Source organism: Haliotis cracherodii, unplaced genomic scaffold, assembly GCF_022045235.1.
Source record: "Haliotis cracherodii isolate W230 unplaced genomic scaffold, xgHalCrac1.p SCAF_13, whole genome shotgun sequence".
NCBI classification, from domain to species: domain Eukaryota; kingdom Metazoa; phylum Mollusca; class Gastropoda; order Lepetellida; family Haliotidae; genus Haliotis; species Haliotis cracherodii.
In genome coordinates this window covers 32259412-32280293 of record NW_027266268.1, presented here as the reverse complement: position 1 = coordinate 32280293, position 20882 = coordinate 32259412, and the positions used below count along the sequence as shown (strand labels likewise).

Genomic DNA, 20882 nt, shown 5'->3' with positions numbered 1-20882 from the left:
TAGAATATGTTGTATGATATAACAAGATGTGATATGGTAATATAGAAATTATGAAATTACAGGGCATGGTATTGTACTGAATGTGTGAAATTATGTGACTGCGTTGAAATGCGAGGTGGAATGACGTGAGGTGATCTGGTGAGATATGTACATAAATTGTATAAAACTGTATATTCTTCAACTTGTACTATAGGCCTGTGGCCTCTTCAGTATGTGAAATAAAGAAAAAATTCAACTGGATGCAATCGTGTACGTAGGTCTCGAAAATGATGACTAACCATGGGGCCACAGAAAAACCATACCTGAGAACCATCCACTTATAGGACCCTCCAAGCACCTGATTAGTGAGAAAGAGAACGAAAGTGCCGGTATTTTCAGGTGATCAGATCGCCCGGATTAGCACGGAATTGCAGTGCTGCTTGACCTATTGTTAGGTGCTTACCATGGTGATGAGTGGGATGTGTTGGGGTGAGAGTTTTGTTTCAGCTAGAAACTTTGTTCTAGGATTATTTCCACACACGAACGATGAAATACATAATATGGGGTAGATACATTTATTACAATTTAATATTTGTGCATACACAAAAGTTCAGAATAATGCCTTGAATCATGATCGAACTGTTCTTGAATCAGAATAGTATTGGATGCCTGCAGGAATCCAGTGTTTGCAGCTTTGTATTCAATTTGCATGTGGCAAATAGATAAGGCACATCGTCAAGACTCCAAGCGCCCTCTTGTTGATCTTGTAAGCCTCCTTGAACCTGTCCCATCACGAAACTTCTCATAGGATCAAATCTGTCATGCTTGTAAACAGCCAGGGGCGGTAACTCTAAATTCCATTTACTTGCTGATCCCCCGCCCCCTCGGCATTTTACTAGTGCTTCAATCATTTTCTGTCGCCGACAATCGCCACAAATATATTTACAACAATCCCTGCTGCCACATAACAGGGTGTAGGTGCTAATATGGTTGTAGCTCTGCTAGACACTGTTACTACACTGGAGGTTGGTTTTGGTGAAGAAGCAGATGGATTTTGTTCTGTAGAGGCTGTTGTGGGAATTGTTGATGTAGTTGGTTCAGTTACCATTGTGGGTGTCTGTGTAGTAATTGCTGGTGTAGTAGTAGTTGTTGGTGTAGATGTTGTAGTTGTTGGTGCAGTGGTGGTAGTTGTTGATGTAGAGGTGGTTGTTGGTGTAGTTGTTGGTGTAGTTGTGGTAGTTGTCAGTGTAGTTGTTAGTGTAGTGGTAGTTGTTGGCGTAGTTGTGGTAGAAGTTTGTGTAGTTGTGGTAGTTGATGTAGTTGTTTCAGTTACCATTGTGGGTGTCTGTGTAGTAATTGCTTGTGTAGTCGTAGTTGTTGGTGTAGATGTGGTAGTTGTTGGTGTTGTGGTGGTAGTTGTTGATGTAGTGGTGATTGTTGGTGTAGTTGTGGTAGCTGTCAGTGTAGTTGTTGGTGTAGTGGTAGTTGTTGGCGTAGTTGTGGTAGAAGTTGTTGTAGTTGTGGTCGTTGATATAGTTGTGGTAGTTGCTGTAGTTGTGGTTGACGTAAAACTGCTACAAGTGGCACAACATCTTTTTATGTAGTCGGAACCGGAAGTGATGCAGTTGCTATATTCGCAAGGGTCAGTATGTATATTGTCGCCATAAGGACAGTCTGCAACAGAAACAAGCTGTGATTAAACCTTCAATTATCTGGTAATTACTGAATGATGATAATTGTGTCGAGCATTTTCGTCTTCTGATTATCATTACCAGAACCCCGTCTGTTCTCCTCTTAGTGAGTGAGTAAGTATGGTTTTAGGCCACTTTTAGCAATATTCCAAAAATATCAGGTCGTGGGACACTAGAAATGGCCTTAAAACATGTGGGGAATCGAACCTCGGTCGTCAGTGTGAAGAGCGAACGCTTTAACCACTAGGCTACCCGACCGCCCCTTATCTCCTCTGAAGCACCGTGTAACCTTTCACTGGACCATGGAAGCAAACCCCAAAGAAATTTACCCTTTAAGTGAAACAAATGATCATTGGTAGGCAATGGATCTCAGTCAAGCGAATCTTGGACTCGATGAGCGTATCGATTCACAGTCAATTGATGCAACTCTGCATAACTCATACTGTCAACTATATGTGAGGTGAAATGGGGTTTAACGTTGCGTCCAAGATTATTGCACTTATATAGCGACGTGTATGTACGTGTGTGTGTGGCTGCTTGTACTAGTCCGGACTGATGCCGAATTATAGTGCCAGCTCACTAAGATACCATGCTGCAGTTTTAACATGAATACCCCACTCAGACACAGTATACTGACTCCAAGCCGACCAGTCCTTGTTTTAGCCCCTTAATGCCGAGCGCCAGACAGGGTAACAACAAGTAACATCTTTTAACGTCTTTTGGTATAATGCGGTCGGGGATCGAACCCCGGACTTTCCGCTCTCCGGGCAAACGCTCTACCACTAGACCACGGAGGCGGTCTCTGTCAACTATAAGACATATTTCATTATATGACCATTCCTCAGCACATGATGAAATCACATACGTTATAGATACTAGACATTTGGATGACGGACGGACGGACATCAATCCTTATGGATCTTTGGAATTCAGTACAAAAGAGGAATTGACATATTTTCAGGATATAGAGTTGAAGCAAGAGATGAAAGGACTGACGTTAAACAGTCTAAAAAAGTGTACTGCATCCTCATATGATCCGTGTCATATTTAGACATAGATTATACACGACACAAAACACAATATCTAAACTATATTACGTAATCTTAAGATCAAAACGACGAAGTATAATTGCGATGGAGTTTAATCCCCCAACCGCGATATCTGTACTTACGAACTCCCAACGAGTCCGTTCAAGTGTTATCTTTAAACAAAGATTTTAAACACGATACTAAACACAGTTTGTTAAATACATCACAGAACCATAAGATCAAAATGACGAAGTTTAGTTACGATGGAGTTTAAATCCCAAACAGCGATAGCTGTACTTTCGAACTCCCGACGAGAAAGCTGAAGAAGTTCCGAAGTTTGTGTTTTCATCGTAAGATAAACTTTTTTTTATTGGTCACAACTGTACTGTAAGAATTGTGATCGCCATATGTGCAATTTGATGGAGACAATTTACAATTACAATATACTTATTTGACACTTCCCAAGAGTGACTGAAGCTAGACTATCAAAACGTATTTACCACAAAGTAATTGTGTCTTGGGCAAACGATAAATTCCTGGCAAATAAATATATCATCTAATTTTACCTTTTATAAATAAGAATATCAAAATATGATTTGTTCTTAGGATCTTATAGACACCACCATTGCAAAATAATCCCCATTGCAATACAGTAAGCTACGGTTATAACGAACATGTTTATAACGAACTGACGGATATAACGAACTTACTTTTTTGTCACGACAATTTGCTGTAGTTATGCTTTATATATGCATATAACGAGCCACGGCTACAACGAACTAAATTTAGTGGTCCCTTTGAGTTCGTTATAACCGTAGTTTACTGTATATTCAATGCAAATATCGAATAACGAACTCGGAGGAACTACTAATTATAGTTCGTAATAATCGTAGTTCGTTATAAGCATATGTACAGCATTAATACAACAACTGGTCGGGACTAAAAAAAAGTTCGTTATATCGGTTAGTTCGTTATAAGCGTGTTCGTTATAAACGTAGTTTACTGTACATAGAGCATGTAGATGTGAAGCATATTTGACTTCAACCTGGAAATATTACCAATTAAAATGAAAGACAACATGGTTTCCATGTGTCAACGAGAGATTACTATCAATAAGAAAGGAGTACCGTCATTGCTCTTGTAGAGGGGACACGTCTCGCAGCAGGTGCCAAAATAATCAAGATCGTAGCACAGATGTGGTGACGCCTTTATGAACTCAGCACATGTTTCATTTTCCGGGTACACGATTGGCTGGTTTCCGAAGAGACAATCCGCTGAAATTGTTGACATGTTTCCGAGTGAGTGAGTGAGTGAGTTGGGTTTAACGCCGCTTTTAACAGTATTCCAGTTATATCGCGGCGTGTCAGATTAATGTGGAAGGAAAGCCCGAAGTGATGCAGGTCTCAGACGTTTACCACTTTGGTGAAACCCACGAGCACGGGTATGGTGCTGACAAACCTAGATACATAATCGGGGCGAACCGGGATTCGAACCCACAATCATAGGTTTCTGGCGTGCCCAAGGGACGCAAATCGCGGCGCCTTAGATGACTGGGCCACTCGTGCCCCCGACATGTTTCCGAAAGTGATCAGTGCATTAAATGAAATCATGGAAGCATGGATATTATGGTGCCCTCTAAAGAGTATATAATACACCTAGAAAAAGTCATGCACCACTTACTATTTTATATAATTGTATCCTGTATTAATGTTCTGACGACACACATTTGGTTTCGCTCACAGCGTGACATACCCAAATAGAAATACAGAAAATCGATTATTCATGATCAGTAGCTTGTTCTGTGACTGTTCCATGGAAAAGATCTATTCGATTACCCTTTCAAATGCTCCTTTGTTTTTTTAATATTATGTTTACTTGTTTGTCAGTCTGGAAGAGCATAGAATGACCCTTTGCTAAATTTCACTGATCGATTGTATCTTAGAATATTATTACAATAGGATCAACAGCGGTAGAAACTAACAGGTTTAGTCCACAAGCCCTTATAATGCTATTATATAGCAAAACCCTTAAAAAGGGTATATTTCTACTTGTCCTTAGGATACCTTTACCATTGGGAAGTTTGGCAAGGACAATAGGACTAGTTTCTAACGCTGATCAATATCAAGGTCACTGGTGAGTTGGTGGTCTGATGTGCTACGACACATTTGGCAAAGTTGCATCCCTTAGTGCTTCCAGGATCCGCTGGTAGTGGATTTGAATCCAAATATTCACCCCTGTTACGATCCGTGGTTTGTCAGTATCATAGCCATGCTAACGGGTGGACTTATGTGTAGAAGAAAAGCCTCAACAACTTACTATTCTTTTGTTCTGGTGCATCAATGGAAAACACGCACTGCCCAGCAACACACCACTGAAATCACACGTGTAACACATACAAATTTACATGTATACTACTACTACTACTACTACTACTACTACTACTACTACTACTACTACTACTACTACTACTACTACTACTACTACTTGGGGGCACGGGTGGCCAAGTCGTCTAAGGCGCCGCGATTCGCTGTGCACGGCACGCCAGAAACCATGATTGTGGGTTCGAATCCCGGTTCGCCCCAATTATGTTTCTAGGTTTGTCAGCACCATACCCGTGCTCGTGGGTTTCACCGAAGTGGTAAACGTCTGAGACCTGCATCACTTCGGGCTTTCCTTCCACATTAATCTGACACGCCGCGATATAACTGGAATACTGTTAAAAGCGGCGTTAAACCTAACTCACTCACTCACTACTACTACTACTACCACTGACTGATAATAATAATAATAATAATAATAATAATAATAATAATAATAATAATAATAATAACAGCACTTTATGAAACAAATATATTAATTATTATGCTGCTCAACAGACAAAATTCAATTTCATTATGATGTTTACTTTCAATTCCCCGGGAAGTGCATGCAAATGTTAACATGGGTTAAGTACAGACACATATGCACGTTCAGATGGTGTACCTTTTTATTGCCACATGGCGTTCCTTCTGCAGCACTGCGGGGCGACTCAAGCTCGTCCCTGCCACAGATCATTCTCTTGCATATGTTTTCTGAATTACCTATGTCGATATCCTGTAAACGTCATGTTCAATAGTGAGTAAAATGTCTATCTATAATGAAAATATACCAGTTAGGCAATTTTTACACTTGTATAGTATATGATGTTCCAAGCAGGATTTTTTCTAATGATGTGAAATGTATTATTTCTCACTGATCGCAAGACGAAGCCAGGTCCAAACATCATTTGACACTGCGTGTGAACGTCGTAGAGCTGCCCCGGCATCGTCCCCGTGATGTTTGTCACAGACGCCGGTTCGAGACTCGTCTGTAGGCATTGCCTTTGGGCATCTGTACTGTAAAAATGTACGGAGAACGATATTGAATAGGAAATATGACGGATATATTAGGTTATATGGATATACTCATGCGCAAAGACACCAGCACATATTGTAAAATGTCGTCATCTTCTAAAACATATACGGAGACAGATATTGAATAGGAGATGTATCAGAAATATCACGTTATAGTGAGTTACTCATGGGCATGGACACTAGCACAAAATGTCGCCATATACGGTATCTTCCCAAAACGTAGACCTGCCAAAATGCAGACCCGTTAAAACAACACTCGTTATGGCTGGTTGCATCAGTAATTAGTCCCCTGTACCTTTGATTAAGTAAAATGGTATCACTCATGTAACAAGAAAGAAAGCTGGGTAGATTTCACAATTTTTTATTCAAATGTTATTTCATTTGTCATTTATGATTATCCGTCATTTTCACTTGTTTATCATCAGTGGACCAACTGCATACACGTACTGAAGGGGTGTCTTTTCACGGCGATGAAGCTGTTCCTTGAGTCGGACAAGTACACAGTACACATTTTCATTCTCCGTCCTGTTCTTAGCGTACGTGTAGCCGTCTAGGAGAACTTGTGGGGCACCTTTCTGGGACAAGACATTCTCAACTTTCGTAAGTCCGGCCATAGCTTAATTGGACGAGATTGAAGCTCATGTTCAAATATATTTATATGTTATATTAGTGATTGAGAACATTTGGTATATTCTTACACAAATCCCACAACTTGTTTAAAGGTAATGTTTGAGTAAGATTTGTGATGTACCGGGAGCAGATTAAAGAAAGGAGGAGTTTTTTAAGACAATGTTGTTGTTGTCCACTACTGCTCATTGTCTCAACATATTGATAATCCCTCATAGCAGGGGAGTGGACCAGTCCATGCATTAATTAGGTGTGACCAGCATGGCCCAATTAATTAGGGAGCTAATTTTAACTGCTTTTTGGGAGGTCTGCATTTTGGAGGTCTACGTTATGGGAGGGAACCCCATATACAATAATGACGAGGCGCCACAATTCGGTACGAGATATTTGTCTTAGTTATACCAGCACCCGACGGCCACGGATACCGGTGAACACATTAACACACATATTCACGTCTAATAGTGTGTCACCTTTACCACTCACCTCCCATCTATCCGAGTTAAAATTAATTGGTTTGCAAAAGTTATTTCCGCAATGCTAATGGAAAACAAACTGAAATGGAGCATTTATTGTAAATAACCCTTTGAAACTAACACGTTGATTTGGGCTAAATGAAAGGAAAGAGTGATGTATTCATTATCACGAAAGAAAAGCCCTGGACAATGGTAATGAAACAATTCTCAGATACACTTAACAAAATCCATTTCGATTGTGATTTGGCATAAACAGTCTGAATGGAATCACGTGAAAAACTATGGTTAGCAAAAGTTTGGCACAAGGGAAAGACGGAAAATGGAACGGAACAGAGCCGGATTAATCCAGATCTTCAGTAATAAAGTGTTCATTTCACATTTAGGGTAAAGTGTTATTATCACAGCAGTAAATAAATGTATGCCAAATTCAAATTCAACACAAAATGTTCTTTACAAGTCAAATTCCATTGATGAAAAAAGAAACTACATCCCACTTTTCAATCCTGATCCAAAATCTGACTTGGCTACATTAGAACACAATTGTTAACTGTTTGCAGTAAAACCTTGTTAACACGAAGTTCCCATCGAACAAAACAATTGATGGATGGCATCACGAGTGATCAGGGAAGTTAGTATTGTGGTCAAGATTCAAAGGATCCAATAACATAAGTTGCGGCCGCCGTCTCATGGCAACAGTACTGCTGTGCTGCTTCAGCCAATAAATACTTACTTTCAGATGCAAATTGTGTGAATGGCGGGTGCTACCGATAAGGCAGGATATGCTTACGCTTTTCGCGAACACTTGGTATGATCGCTGTTTTTCAGTGGTCCATTCATATAAGTTTCAAAAGCTATTGTGCTCCATACGCCAAATGGAATGTGTTACAAAGGATAATCTAGACTGGTTATTTTGTACTGGTTATATTTTCAATAATAATGGCGAGACTATATATGTCAGTAGCACACAAATGGCAAGGAAAACACATCGATTGCTTCTAAAGTGAGGTGAGGTGAGGTGAGGTGAGGTGAGGTGAGGTGAGGTGAGGTGAGGTGAGATGAGGTGAAATTGGGTTTAACGTCGCGTCCAAGATTATTGCACTTATATACCGACGTGCATGTACGTGTGTGTGTGTGTGGCTGCTTGTACTAGTCCGGAATGATGCTGGTTTGATAGTGCTAGCCCACTGAGATACCATGCCGCAGTTTAACATGAATAGCCCACTCAGACACAGTATACTGACTCCAAGCCGACCAGTCCTTGTTTTAGCCCCTTTATGCCCAGCGCCAGACAGCGTAACAAGTACCATCTTTTAACGTGCTTTGGTATGACGCGACCGGGGATCGAACCCCGTACCTTCTGCTCTCCGGGCAGACGCTCTACCACTAGACCATGGTCGATCCCATTTCTATTCCATTTATTAAAGTTGTCCCTGTTTCATCTTTCAAACCATCCGACCCATGTCTTCAGCAACTCATGCTTGCCATAAATGGCGACTATGCTTGTCGTAAGAGGCGACTAACGGGATCGGGTTGTCAGGCTCGCTGACTTGGTTGATGCATGTCATCGTATCCAAATTTTTTGAATCGATGCTCATGATGCCAATTACTGGAATGTCTGATCCAGGCTCAATTATTTACAGACCTCCGTGCGGCGTTGAACAACAAACAAATCATACCAACCCGTCTGTTAGGATGCCTTGGATGAAGGTTTGGAAGTACTGTAACGAACACGTGGAAAAGACGTAGTAGTTGTTGTGGTCAAGAACTTGGGTCGTGGTGTGGGAATCGCCGGACATGACATACTGGTATGTAGAGTTACACGTGTTCTCCTGCCCGTCATGCAGGGCGCTCAGCCTGCAAAATACCAGGTTAATTTTATGAGATCTATAGGGGCACGGGTGTTCCAGTCGTCTAAGGCGCCGCGATTGGCTGTGCAGAGTTGCGTCCCTTGGGCACGCCAGAAACCTATGATTGTGGGTTCGAATCCCAGTTCGCCTCGATTATGTTTCTAGGTTTGTCAGCACCATACCCGTGCTCGTGGGTTTCACCGAAGTGGTGCAGTGAAGTGGTTTATCAAACGTCTGAGACCTGCATCACTTCGGGCTTTCCTCCCACATTAAGCTGACACACCGTGATATAACTGGAATAATGTTAAAAGCGGCGTTAAACCCAACTCACTCAATTACTTATGAGATCTAAATCATTCTGTGCATCACCCTATTTTTATCAATATTCTAGCAACATTTCCTCCCGGAACGGTAAGAACTGGTTTCGCACACTGTACCTATGATAAATGTCGAAACAATGACTTCTACATGAGGAGCAATCACTTTAATCACACATTTAAGCGTCGCTGTACTTGAAATTAGTATAGCAAAAATAGCAATACATGCTCAGAGATGTGTATATGTGTCTTTTCTGGGTAGTGCATGTCTCGTCCGATGTATAGTATGACTCATTGTTTATCGCACTATCGGTAAATCTCGTAATCCACACCCCCTGTTCACTGTTTACTTTTGCAAATCTAAGCACAACATTTCAGCGCTTGATCGAATACAGGACTCGTTACGGTATATCACGGCTTCTCGTAAGTATACACGTTAATTGTTTTATGATAGTTTCTGGAATGTTTTTGAGGTGGGATTTCCCCACCTCCATTCGAAATTGATTACAAAAGATTCATTTATTAAGACAAAGTCCCTTGACCCAACCTGGTATAGGTCGTACTGGTATAGGTCGTATGCATACTGTTGATGCGTTATACAAAATAGAAAGTGATATTAACAACATAACCCACACGTATCACGCAACAAAACAGCCATACCGTGATAATATAGAGTTGCCCGACCTTGAGTCACTAATGACAATACATGTATTTTGTGTACCGAACTCGGTAAAGAAAATCAGCGTCGACCAATTCTTATTAATGAGTCATAAAAATGTAACAAATGTGAGTGTGTTGGGTTTAACGCCGCTTGTAACAGTATTCCAGTTATACGTGTCAGCTTAATGTGGAAGGAAAGACCGAAGTGATGCAGGTCTCAGACGTTTACCACTTCGGTGAAACCCACGAGCACGGGTATAGTGCTGACAAACCTAGAAACATAATTGGGGCGAACCGGGATTCGAGCCCACAATCATAGGTTTCTGGCGTGACCAAGGGACGCAACTCTGCACAGCGAATCGCAGCGCCTTAGACGACTGGACCACCCGTGCCCCCTGTAACAAAGAACAAGAAACATGTTGCGTATGACATATTTAATAGGTCTGTAAGCGTGCGCCATTACGATCTAATTACATATTATAAACTACAGCGAAAATTTAGCGTACCATCCAACATAACTTTGCCTAGATTCGAAATCATTGGCGGGCCAATAGAAATGAACTAACAAAGATGTCTTGCTAAACTATACATTAAAAACACTTACGCATGTCCGACTTCGTGTGTTGTGACCAGCATGTCGTCAACCAGGTTGTCTGAATATTCCACAGCTGAGACACTGTCATATGGTGTGTCACATATCGTTCCTATACCTGCATACCCTGTGGTAACACGAGGATGGAAACTGATCATGAAACACATCAACATATTACAGGAGTGATCGCGATGGTTTCAAGCCGCCTTCACAAGTATGCCAGCAATATCACGACAGGTATATTAGAACTGGGCTTCAAACCCGGCCTTCCGTGTGACGAGCGATTCTGTACCCACCAGGTAAGCCCTTTGCCCCATGTTACAGTAATTGTTAGTCGGGTTTAATGCAGCTTTTAACAGTATTCCAGTTATATCACTGCGTGTCAGCTTAATGTGGGAGGAAAGTCCGAAGTGATGCAGGTCTCAGACGTTTACCACTTGGTGAAACCCACGAGCGCGGGTATGGTGCTAACAAACCTAGAAACATAATCGGGGCTAACCGGGATTCGAGCCCACAATCATAGGTTTCTGGCGTGCCCAAAGGATGCAACTCTGCACAGCGAATCGCGGCTCCTTAGACGACTGGGCCACCCCTGCTCCCTTACAGTAAGAACCTGGTGTTACCAAATGCCATTTAAATTTTTCCAGATTGATTGCCTCTAGCTGTATATATGAAGCACCTGACATAATAGTTGGATACTGAATGCCGTTGTACTGACTGTTCCTTGTAGAAAAGATAAACATGAAAATAACAATACCGTTTTACCATAACTTGGGTGAACATCACAAGGCCAAATTCTAATGGTGAAATTGGTAATTTCAATTTGAAAACTAATAGCAATTCTATATCTCAATTAAATAGAACTTCAGTATTCTACAAAATAACCCAAAAAACCAGAGGCGATTCCAAACTCGACGGAATTGACGGTATGAACGCCGTCGCTTAGGACGACGTTCATACAATTTGGGCCCTCAATCTATGAAGTTTCATACTCCAATGAACTCACACAAAGAGAAATACAATGCTTGTAATTTTCGTTTCACTATTTTTACCTAACAGATCGTAGACCTCGATCTTTACACAATTATATTAAGTACGTGTGACTTCATGTTTTCAATGACAGCCATACAACAACCAGCTGTATCGCGGAATAAAATAGTTCCTCCAAACGATAGGTGACATGAGCTTATGTATGCCAAACATGCTCAATGTGCTCTACAAGATCAACTTGTGTAGTTTTTGTACAATAATTGTACTCAAATAATATACTCGTCAGATGTCAAAGGTCTGTTAAGAACTTCCTCAGTAAGTCAGTCACAATGACCCCGCGTCCTAATACAATTACATGAAATACAAGACTACAAAATAAACGTGACGGGAGTGATTTCCGAATTTTTGATGAACCTGTGGCGAGTGTTAGACATCACTGATCATTTGGTCGATCCCTTAAAGGTGATTGTAAAGTTGTGGCAAATAGAAACTGTAAGGTACATTAATTTATTGCTGAAGACTGTAACATTAGTCTAGAGACGGATCGAGTCGATACTACGGCAGTTTGGATCTGCTTTTCTTCCTCTGTTCTCTAGGATGGGTTGTAGAGAGGATATCCTTGAACAGACAAGCAATCAAACTCCCTGACTGATGAGAAACAACACTTCCGTATGTATTCGTGCTTGGGAACTCCCGTGGGTCCCCTAGTAATGTGGAAGTAGTCCGTCAGTGTTTACGTCTTTTCAAGAACACGGTCTCGTGGAAAACGTATAAACGTCAAATTATGTCGTTCATACGCTTATGATACGTCAATTTCTAGGTCATGTGACCCACCTCTCGTCCAATGGAAAAGACATATCGTGTAAACTTCAAATTCCAAAATTATTCCAAAATGACTGAATGCCTTAGAAAGTATACTGCGACTCACCAAGCAGGTCTGCGGTGTCTCCATTTTCCTCTACATTGATTAGGTCCTTCCTAGAACGAGTTGGTAACATGTCAGCTATTCTGATGTAACAGGGCTAAGCTAACACATAACACGAAATTTGGGCAGAGGTAAAGATGTTCATTTTCATGGGGTCATTATTGGGAAGACGTTGATTAAGTGGGAGAGTTAATTAACGTAGCTTTGAACAGCAATTCAATTATATCAGGGGCTGTTAGGCTGATGTTGGGGGACAGCCTGATGTGATGGTTTCAGGCGTGAACACATAACCACAAACCTAGAACATCACCTCGGCGAATCTGGGAGTCAAACCCACGACATTAGGTTTAAGGCAGGCCTAAATGGCGCACCTCTGCACATCTTATTGCAACGTTTTGGACAACATATAAAGCATTGAGAACTAATGAATGACTGTGAGTTTAGTTTAACGCCGCTTTTAACAGTATTCCAGTTATATCGCGGCGTGTCAGCTTAATGTGGGAGGAAAGCCCGAAGTGATGCAGGTCTTAGACGTTTACCACTTCGGTGAAACCCACGAGCACGGGTATGGTGCTGACAAATCTAGAAACATAATCGGGGTGAACCGGGATTCGAACCCACAATCATAGGTTTCTGGCGTGCCCAAGGGACGCAACTCTGCACAGCGAATCGCGGCGCCTTAGACGACTGGGCCACCCGTCCCGCCACTTATGAATGAAAACAGCATTAGAACCGCAGGGGTACTTAACACACAGATAACACAACAGGTAATAAGGTGGTCGGGGACATGTGTGAATTATCTATACACTTGGCTGATTGTGACAACCCACGCCGTGAACAAAACAACGTGGTCATTTTCAGGGAATCCTGGTGTGTCAGTCTTCCATCGGCTTGTGCCCTCGAGAAGTTTATCACCATCTATCTTCGTTTCATCAACTGCAGCACTTTGGAACGGTTGTTCTGACTGCTTATCCTAAAATGATATCACGGAGAACCATGATACATACAATATCTGAATCAGAATGTTTAATTATTAACGTTAATATCAATAGTGTCTTCTGATTATAATGTATTCAGGAAATATAGTAATCCTGTCCTTGTCGTTATTGGCCTATTGTTTGTTTGTTGTTTAATGCCACACTCAGCAATAGTCCAGACTTATAACGACGGTCTGTAAATACAAGAGTCTGGACCAGACAGTCCAGTGACTGACATCATGAGCATCGATCCACACAATTGGGATATGATGAGATGCAGCAACCAAGTCAGCGAGCCTGACCACCCGATCCCGCTAGACGGCTCCTATTAGCCTATTGAAAATGGTTCATCCAGCTGTGTAAACTTTAACATCATGGCTGGAGTCAATGTGTATGTTATATCACCATTATACCATCACACAACGTACTTTTAATGTCACCTGCTCAGTAATGACATCACCATCAATACAGTGAGTGAGTGAGTATAGTTTTTACGCCGCTTTTAGCAATATTCCAGCAATATCACGGCGGGGGACACCAGTAATTCGAGATTCGAACCCGGGTCTTCGGCGTGCCATCACAATACAGTGTAACATTAAGTTGTTACATTTGATACGCCATGTATGGAAGGCAATATAGTTTGCTTACCAAAATACCAACAACTGAAGACAAACTTCTTACCTCAATGATATATCCTATCAGGTTTATGTTGTACAGAGGAGACGCCTTCTTATAACGGAGATCGACCTGTTATTGAAAGAGAATTAGCAAATTTGGGTTACCAAATGATTATAAGAAGATAATGAGATCAACTAAACTCATCACTGTGTATCCAAACTAGGAAACAGGGTCACCTGTTATCACCTTACTGATCCATGCCAACCTCTATAATCAACACTGAATGAAATGCTATAAATATATTGTTTAACACTGCATTCCGCACACTGTTCCAGCTATATGAAACACAATCAAACTAGCCTGACCATTTGGTCGTTACTTACTTATTCTAACCCGCAATGGACGTCATACAGCTGGAATATTGTTGGAGTGCGGCGTTAAACAACAAACTAAACCCAATTTACCCTCGGGGAATACTGTAAGAAACCTTAACCCGTTCATAAGATGTGCGTAAACGACAATGCCTTGGCCTACTTTTAATTCCGGTTTTAACCCTATCGAACATGTATGGTTTGTTTTGTTTGTTGTTTTAACGTCGCACTAAGTACTATTCCAGCTATATGTCACGCAATCAAACAAGTCACCGAGTCTGACCACCCAATCCATTTGGTCACCTCTGACGTTCAGCATACTTCCCTAGGAATATCCAAGTGGAATACTGTAAGAAACCTCACCCCGTTCATAAGATGTGCAAAGTATCTCTTGAGGCCTTGTTTTGTCTCCTGATGCTTTAAGGCTTCAGACTGCTGGTTTGCTCTGGAAAACCATCTGTGAAGGACAAGGGAAGCTTTTGGTTTGTTTTGTTTTGTTGTTTAACGCTGCAATCAGCAATATTCCAGCTTTATGACGGCGGTCTGTAATTAATTGAGTCTGGACCAGACAATCCAGTGATTAATATCATGAGCATCGATCCACGCAATTGGGACCGATGACATGCATCAACCAAGTCAGTGAGCCTGACCACCCGATCCCGTTAGTCGCCTTTTACGACAAGCATAGTCACCTTTGAAGGCAAGCATGGGTTGCTGAAGACCAAAATTCTACCCCGGAATCTTCACGGGTCGACAAGGGAAGCAATTACCAGGAAATGCTTTGACGACATAAAACTCCCATGGGGCATGTTACAATGGTTTTACCTCATAAAATTGTATTTCTTGTCACGAAGATACAAATACGTACATCCCCAAACCTTGGTTTACTTTTATAAGGGTAACGCTATTTTTCAGGGTATTATCATTTTCAGAAGCCCGAGGTCTTCCATTAACGGCCAAATGAAGGAGGGCAGTTGAAAAGACCGAGAGCTTCTGCAAATGATAATGCCCTGAAAAATAGCGTTACCGTTATTATAGCTTAAATGGATGGAATTTGTTATCAAATAAAAAGAAACAACAATATCGGTTTTCAAACATTTAATGCAATCAACACGAATGTCACTAACCCACCTACAAATATGGAAACATCATTGAACAAACCAGATGACGACACTATTGAACGTGACGTCACATATCCATATCCTATGACGTCACCTAACAATGGCCCGTCGTCAAGAAATATGAGGGCATTATCAAGTTAACAGTGGCCCGCTCATTTTTGATAACATGCGGGCGGTTTAATGATAAGTCTATCCATTTTAGCTGTAATGCCAGATAACTACTCAAAGAAACACACTGAGGCATTATTGACTGGGTTAATTGGTGTGGAGGTAAATGTATTGCACAACCCAATATTATCTGGCCCACTTTTTAAATTGTATAAATTGTACTCGTTATTAAGGCTGAAGGCAAGTACCTTTCATAAACAGAGAACGCTATCACTGTAATGACGTCCACGTAGATTGGCTCCTGAATCTCGCGCTTCTTCCTCAAGGATTCTGATGCCATCATCCAACCATCTCTCCCTGACTGACCCTTCTCGCGACCATCTGAATACACAACATCTCAATACACAACGGGACTTTTAATTGTGATATTTACTCATGTCGTTTGTGATTGGTGTTAACCTTCATGTTAACCTGTACGTTAACCATTTCTCAGGCTTCTTTTCTGTTTCTTTATAAAACAGCTTGTTATCATTTGTTATCATACCAAACGATTCTGAGATTGTTACGATCCAATCTTGAATTTGTTATACTACATGTGGTTATACACTTTGAAATTCAACGTAATCAAAGTCTTATTTTGTCACAAAATGCCCAAACTCGTTTTTTTTCCAGCAAACTCATTTCAATGGATAAGAATACATCATTTACGCATCTTGGGTTACATATTTGTTCAAAATTGTAATTGACAATAGAAGAAAAAACGAACAGTCTATGCATAATTCCGTCAATGATTGTATCGATTCTATCATGATTAAACACTTCTTTTACTTTCGACAAAAACTGTTCAAGAAAAAGGAATATAATTTTAGCGATATTTCTGCATTCTGATTTGATTAGAAACATGCACGGTGTGCAGGTATATTGTGCATCAAAAAATATACTTTACAAATTGAATCCACTTTTAATGTGCAAAATTTAGAAATTAGTAAAACCTTTATAAATTGTTATGACTATTTTCAGATCGGTTCGTGTGAATGAGAATAAGACGGATTTATATTATAAGAAAACAACATTTAAAGGTGTTAAAACGTATCACAACATTTTTTAGGTTTTCAGGGAGAGCTTCCCTAGGATTATTAAGCCACTGACCGTAGCAGATTTTTTTTGATGCAGATAAAGACGGGACAAACATAAGGTGAAACATTCACAATTTCTGTAGATATACTCTTGAAAAAACGCTTGTTTTTCATTCTCTTTTCTTGGTGATGTCACAAGTACTACACTACCAAGTGATGATGTCCAATGAATTTACCATCATAAGGGAAAGTGAGTGAATGAGTTGGATTTAACGCCGCTTTTAACAGTATTCCAGTTATATCACAGCGTGTCAGTTTAATGTGGGAGGAAAGCCCGAAGTGATGCAGGTCTCAGACGTTTACCACTTCGGTGAAACCCACGAGCACGGGTATGGTGCTGACAAACCTAGAAACATAATCGGGGCGAACCGGGATTCGAACCCACAATCATAGGTTTCTGGCGTGTCCAAGGGACGCAACTCTGCACAGCGAATCGCGGCGCCTTAGACGACTGGGCCGCCCGTGCCCCCTCATAAGGGAAAGACCATTTAGTAACTGGGAGAAGCTGGAATTTTGTATGACAATACCTTGCAGTCAGAGTTTCGAAATAAACAATATTCTGAAAGGAGGAGCTGAACAAATTATTTTTAATTTTTATCCAGCAAATGTATATTTGATTCTGTTAAAGCGAAGGACAAGTTTCTTTTCCGTTAAACCTACGAACACCTTACCATCATTATCTATTGGTGAAATGAGAACTGGTGAAGAAGTAAGGGTGTATCTGATATCACTGGCAGCTGATTCTGTTCCTGTCGGCTTCAACTCATACATACGTGGTCCAGAGAGCAAGAGAAGGCCTTCCTGGTAAATAAACAACAATCGTAATATGCACTTACGGTAAATTTCATGCACTCATAATACATTTTGTTGAGAAATTTATCCTTAACAATTATATTATTGGTCTATGAAATGTATTGTAATATCATAAAATTGATATTACAATACATTTCATAGACCAATAATATAATTGTTAAGGATAAATTTCTGACATTCAGGTGAGCTTTTTAAAGGACGAAACATTTGACTGACTTATCTTTGTCTTGCAATAATTCTCACCCTGCACTGGACATATCAACCACACTGGTGTACGAGGTGTCAGCACATGTAAAGACTGGCGGTTGTTTAACGAAATGCATTTGATATGAGGCATCTGGTTCATCGAAATACAAATTTGTTCTATTTCATAGGTGTGCGTTTAACTGATAGCGAAATTGGAAAGCCATCTACATACATTAATAAAAGCGACAAAACCCATTCGAGTCGAATGCACAGTTCCGACTATATCATGAGCAAGTTTTATGAATCACGAACAATGTGACCATATGACTTATTGAAATCTTTGCTGAGGCCCTGAACAAATGCCATTCAATCTTTCCCTCTAGCATGAACCTCATGTAGAGAACTGAAAAATCGACACAGGCGTTTGCTTTGGTATATTAAATGGGGCGCCTTATGCAGACATGATCACTTGACATTCAACATTTACATTTTATCGTGAAAAGCAGTAACCCATACAAATATATAATACGGTTGGTTTTCCTCTTTGATAACGCAGGACACCTCGATGTTAGCCACGTGAGTCACATCCTGGTACTCTGCGGTTCCCTGAAAGAAAATTAAAAGGTATTACAACAAGAAATGATATTCTTTATGAATGGGTGAATGTCAGCTTTCAATTGGGTTAACGTCTATCTAACCCTTATCCACGTTAATAAAGCTGCAAGAGTTTTATGTCATATATTGTCCAAAGTTAGCGAGTGTGGTATTTGCAGACAAGCATAACACTTGATGTGCAGTTATGTCTCATGGAAAAACTGTACATGTTTCATGAAAGATCATAACTTCCTGTGCACTCTCGCACAAGATAGAAATGAAAATGTATGTGTTTGTGTACATAATAGGAGTAATGAGGGTCTCTCGCCTATTAGATACCCTCCCTTGCCACAATATTATCAGCATACCCGTCCTCTTCTTTGTTCATATATAGGGGCGATGGGGTACAATGTGTGGATCCCATTTCTCGGGTACCGCGCCCTGATATTCCTGGAATACTGCTAAAAGCGGCGTAAAATCAAACTTATTCCTCAGCAATTCTCGCTTCAATGCCTTTCATACTCCCAATTACGTTTTTATTGCTCAAGACGGGTTTTTCAATTATGGGGTTTCAGATAGCATAAAGTAACTAACTTCATAATGTATAAGAGTGAAATTTTTTTTAACAATTTTGAATGAAATTCAATTGATATTTTGACAATGAGTGAGCACACACACACTTTGCATTATATTTTCTGACCTGGTTAAATGATAGGAACATTAATTGCTTTGTTAACAGTATCCCAAACAGTACTGGGTTTATTTCTTGTAAATTCTACACCCGTACATGTTTGTTCATCAACGTAAAATATCCCTTTAGAAAAATATACCATGAAGAAGTAAAAGAACACAAACGTTCACATGTATCGAATCTACAGTTTACCTAGTATTGATAAGTACACGTTCATTGTACAACAAATACTGAGTTGTGACAGCATTTTTACCTCCAGCTCCAACACTGTATCTCTGACGATGATTGGGTTCCCCTTCTCATCCTGTCTAGATACATATACAGGGGTTGTTTTCTTCACCGACGTGCTGGTCTCCAACTGAAGAGTGACGGAGTCATTGTGTGTCCTTACACTCACTGTGAACTCCCTGGGGAGAGTACAGTCTCTCAACCCTGGATGTGGTTTTACTATGTCAACGGAAGCGCCTATACCTAGAAGAGAAGAATACCTTATATTGCCCTTAAGAGTAGAGCAATCATGTGTATGAGCACATAATACAATGTAGTAACGTCGTAACAATAACTTTCTACATTTTGCTTATGTGCATTCTAGCGATTCTAAATGTTGACGGGTCAATTGAAGCCATATATGGCGTCACAGTGTTTTGTTGTTGAGAAAGATACCACAAGACGTCATCCATTGTTCATGACGTCACACATTAATTACATTACGTCATCTGAACAATAGGCTGCCTTCAGTGAAGGGTTTCTCTGTAGGGTTGACTTCATACGCTTTTTCTTCATTTTGTCTCTTAAAATGTCAGTGAGTAATATAATAGAATAACCTCGAAATTACGGATTGCTTATTCCTTGTGAATGAATGCTATGAGTCCCTCAACAAAGGCTTGAGATTAACATCATTTATTCATACGTTTAGTGTCAAATATTTCATTTTAACAAAGGGTATATTCTCAAACATAATTTTACACAGACAGTTCGAGTTTGGTAAATGGTCGAAATGTGATATAAGAGCACGTTTGATATAGAGACAATTTTATCACAACAATACAACAAAATTAGCTTTAAATGTTATCATTAATAATCCAATATTAACACCATAAAATTAACATATTCATAGACACTGTTGCAAAACAACGTGTCATCACTATTTATATAAATTGATATACACATGTTTATGCTATAGTCAGACTTGTACAATAGGCTCTTCTTTTAAGCCCAGACTTGTTATGAATTATGGAAAATATCTTGAAGTTTAATTTTACCATCAAATTTACAAAATCCACAACGAATATATCTAAATATATAGGTAAATCCTTTCGTACAAACCAGCAAGCTGAAATGCGAAGACAATATGGACATATATTGGCATACACAAGTTACAATGTTATTGCCTAACGTAAACGACATTTTTCATGAGATATGTTTGTACTCACTGTCTTGGCACAATCCAAACTGGCTTAAGGTGAGCAGAATGAGAACCTTCATTTTCACAAAATCGTATGCCATGTTAGATCGTCCAAAGGCGTTCAACCAGCGTTTAGCCTTGCTATCTGTTAACAAACTTTCTTCAGTTAGACACATCTTTGTATGCTTGTACGCTTCAATGGCGATAGTGTGAATGGTGAGTAACAACCGCTGTGTATGAGAAACGGCTTTCATATTCAATCACGTTTTGCGATCGCCACCCTGGCCTAGATCGATTACAATACATACAAAGAGAGCATCTGACAATGTTACCCTTCTGGT

General features: G+C 40.2%; 1 protein-coding gene across 1 annotated transcript; it reads right to left on the bottom strand.

The window, feature by feature from the left end:
* Positions 1 to 549: 549 nt before the first annotated feature.
* Positions 550 to 20657, bottom strand: LOC139459857 (uncharacterized). The gene is made up of 16 exons (XM_071241567.1): positions 20570 to 20657; positions 19390 to 19607; positions 18368 to 18457; positions 17524 to 17653; positions 15965 to 16097; positions 14851 to 14944; positions 14180 to 14245; positions 13352 to 13494; positions 12525 to 12574; positions 10619 to 10733; positions 8871 to 9044; positions 5931 to 6072; positions 5681 to 5791; positions 5015 to 5069; positions 3826 to 3972; positions 550 to 1653 (listed from the first exon to the last, which is right to left on the bottom strand). Exons 1-16 carry the CDS (start codon positions 20640 to 20642, stop codon positions 887 to 889), a joined length of 2508 nt encoding a protein of 835 aa, XP_071097668.1. The 5' UTR covers positions 20643 to 20657; the 3' UTR covers positions 550 to 886.
* Positions 20658 to 20882: the final 225 nt, after the last annotated feature.

What these genes read in the sequence shown, in the direction of transcription:
- LOC139459857 (XM_071241567.1), bottom strand. Translation starts at nt 20,642, where the DNA reads ATGGCATACGATTTTGTGAAAATGAAGGTTCTCATTCTGCTCACCTTA. An exon ending in TTCACCAATAGATAATGATG is followed by an intron (nt 16,098 to 17,523) that starts GTAAGGTGTTCG and finishes TTGTGTATTCAG; the next exon opens with ATGGTCGCGAGAAGGGTCAG. An exon ending in CGCCATGTGGCAATAAAAAG is followed by an intron (nt 5,070 to 5,680) that starts GTACACCATCTG and finishes GTGTGATTTCAG; the next exon opens with TGGTGTGTTGCTGGGCAGTG.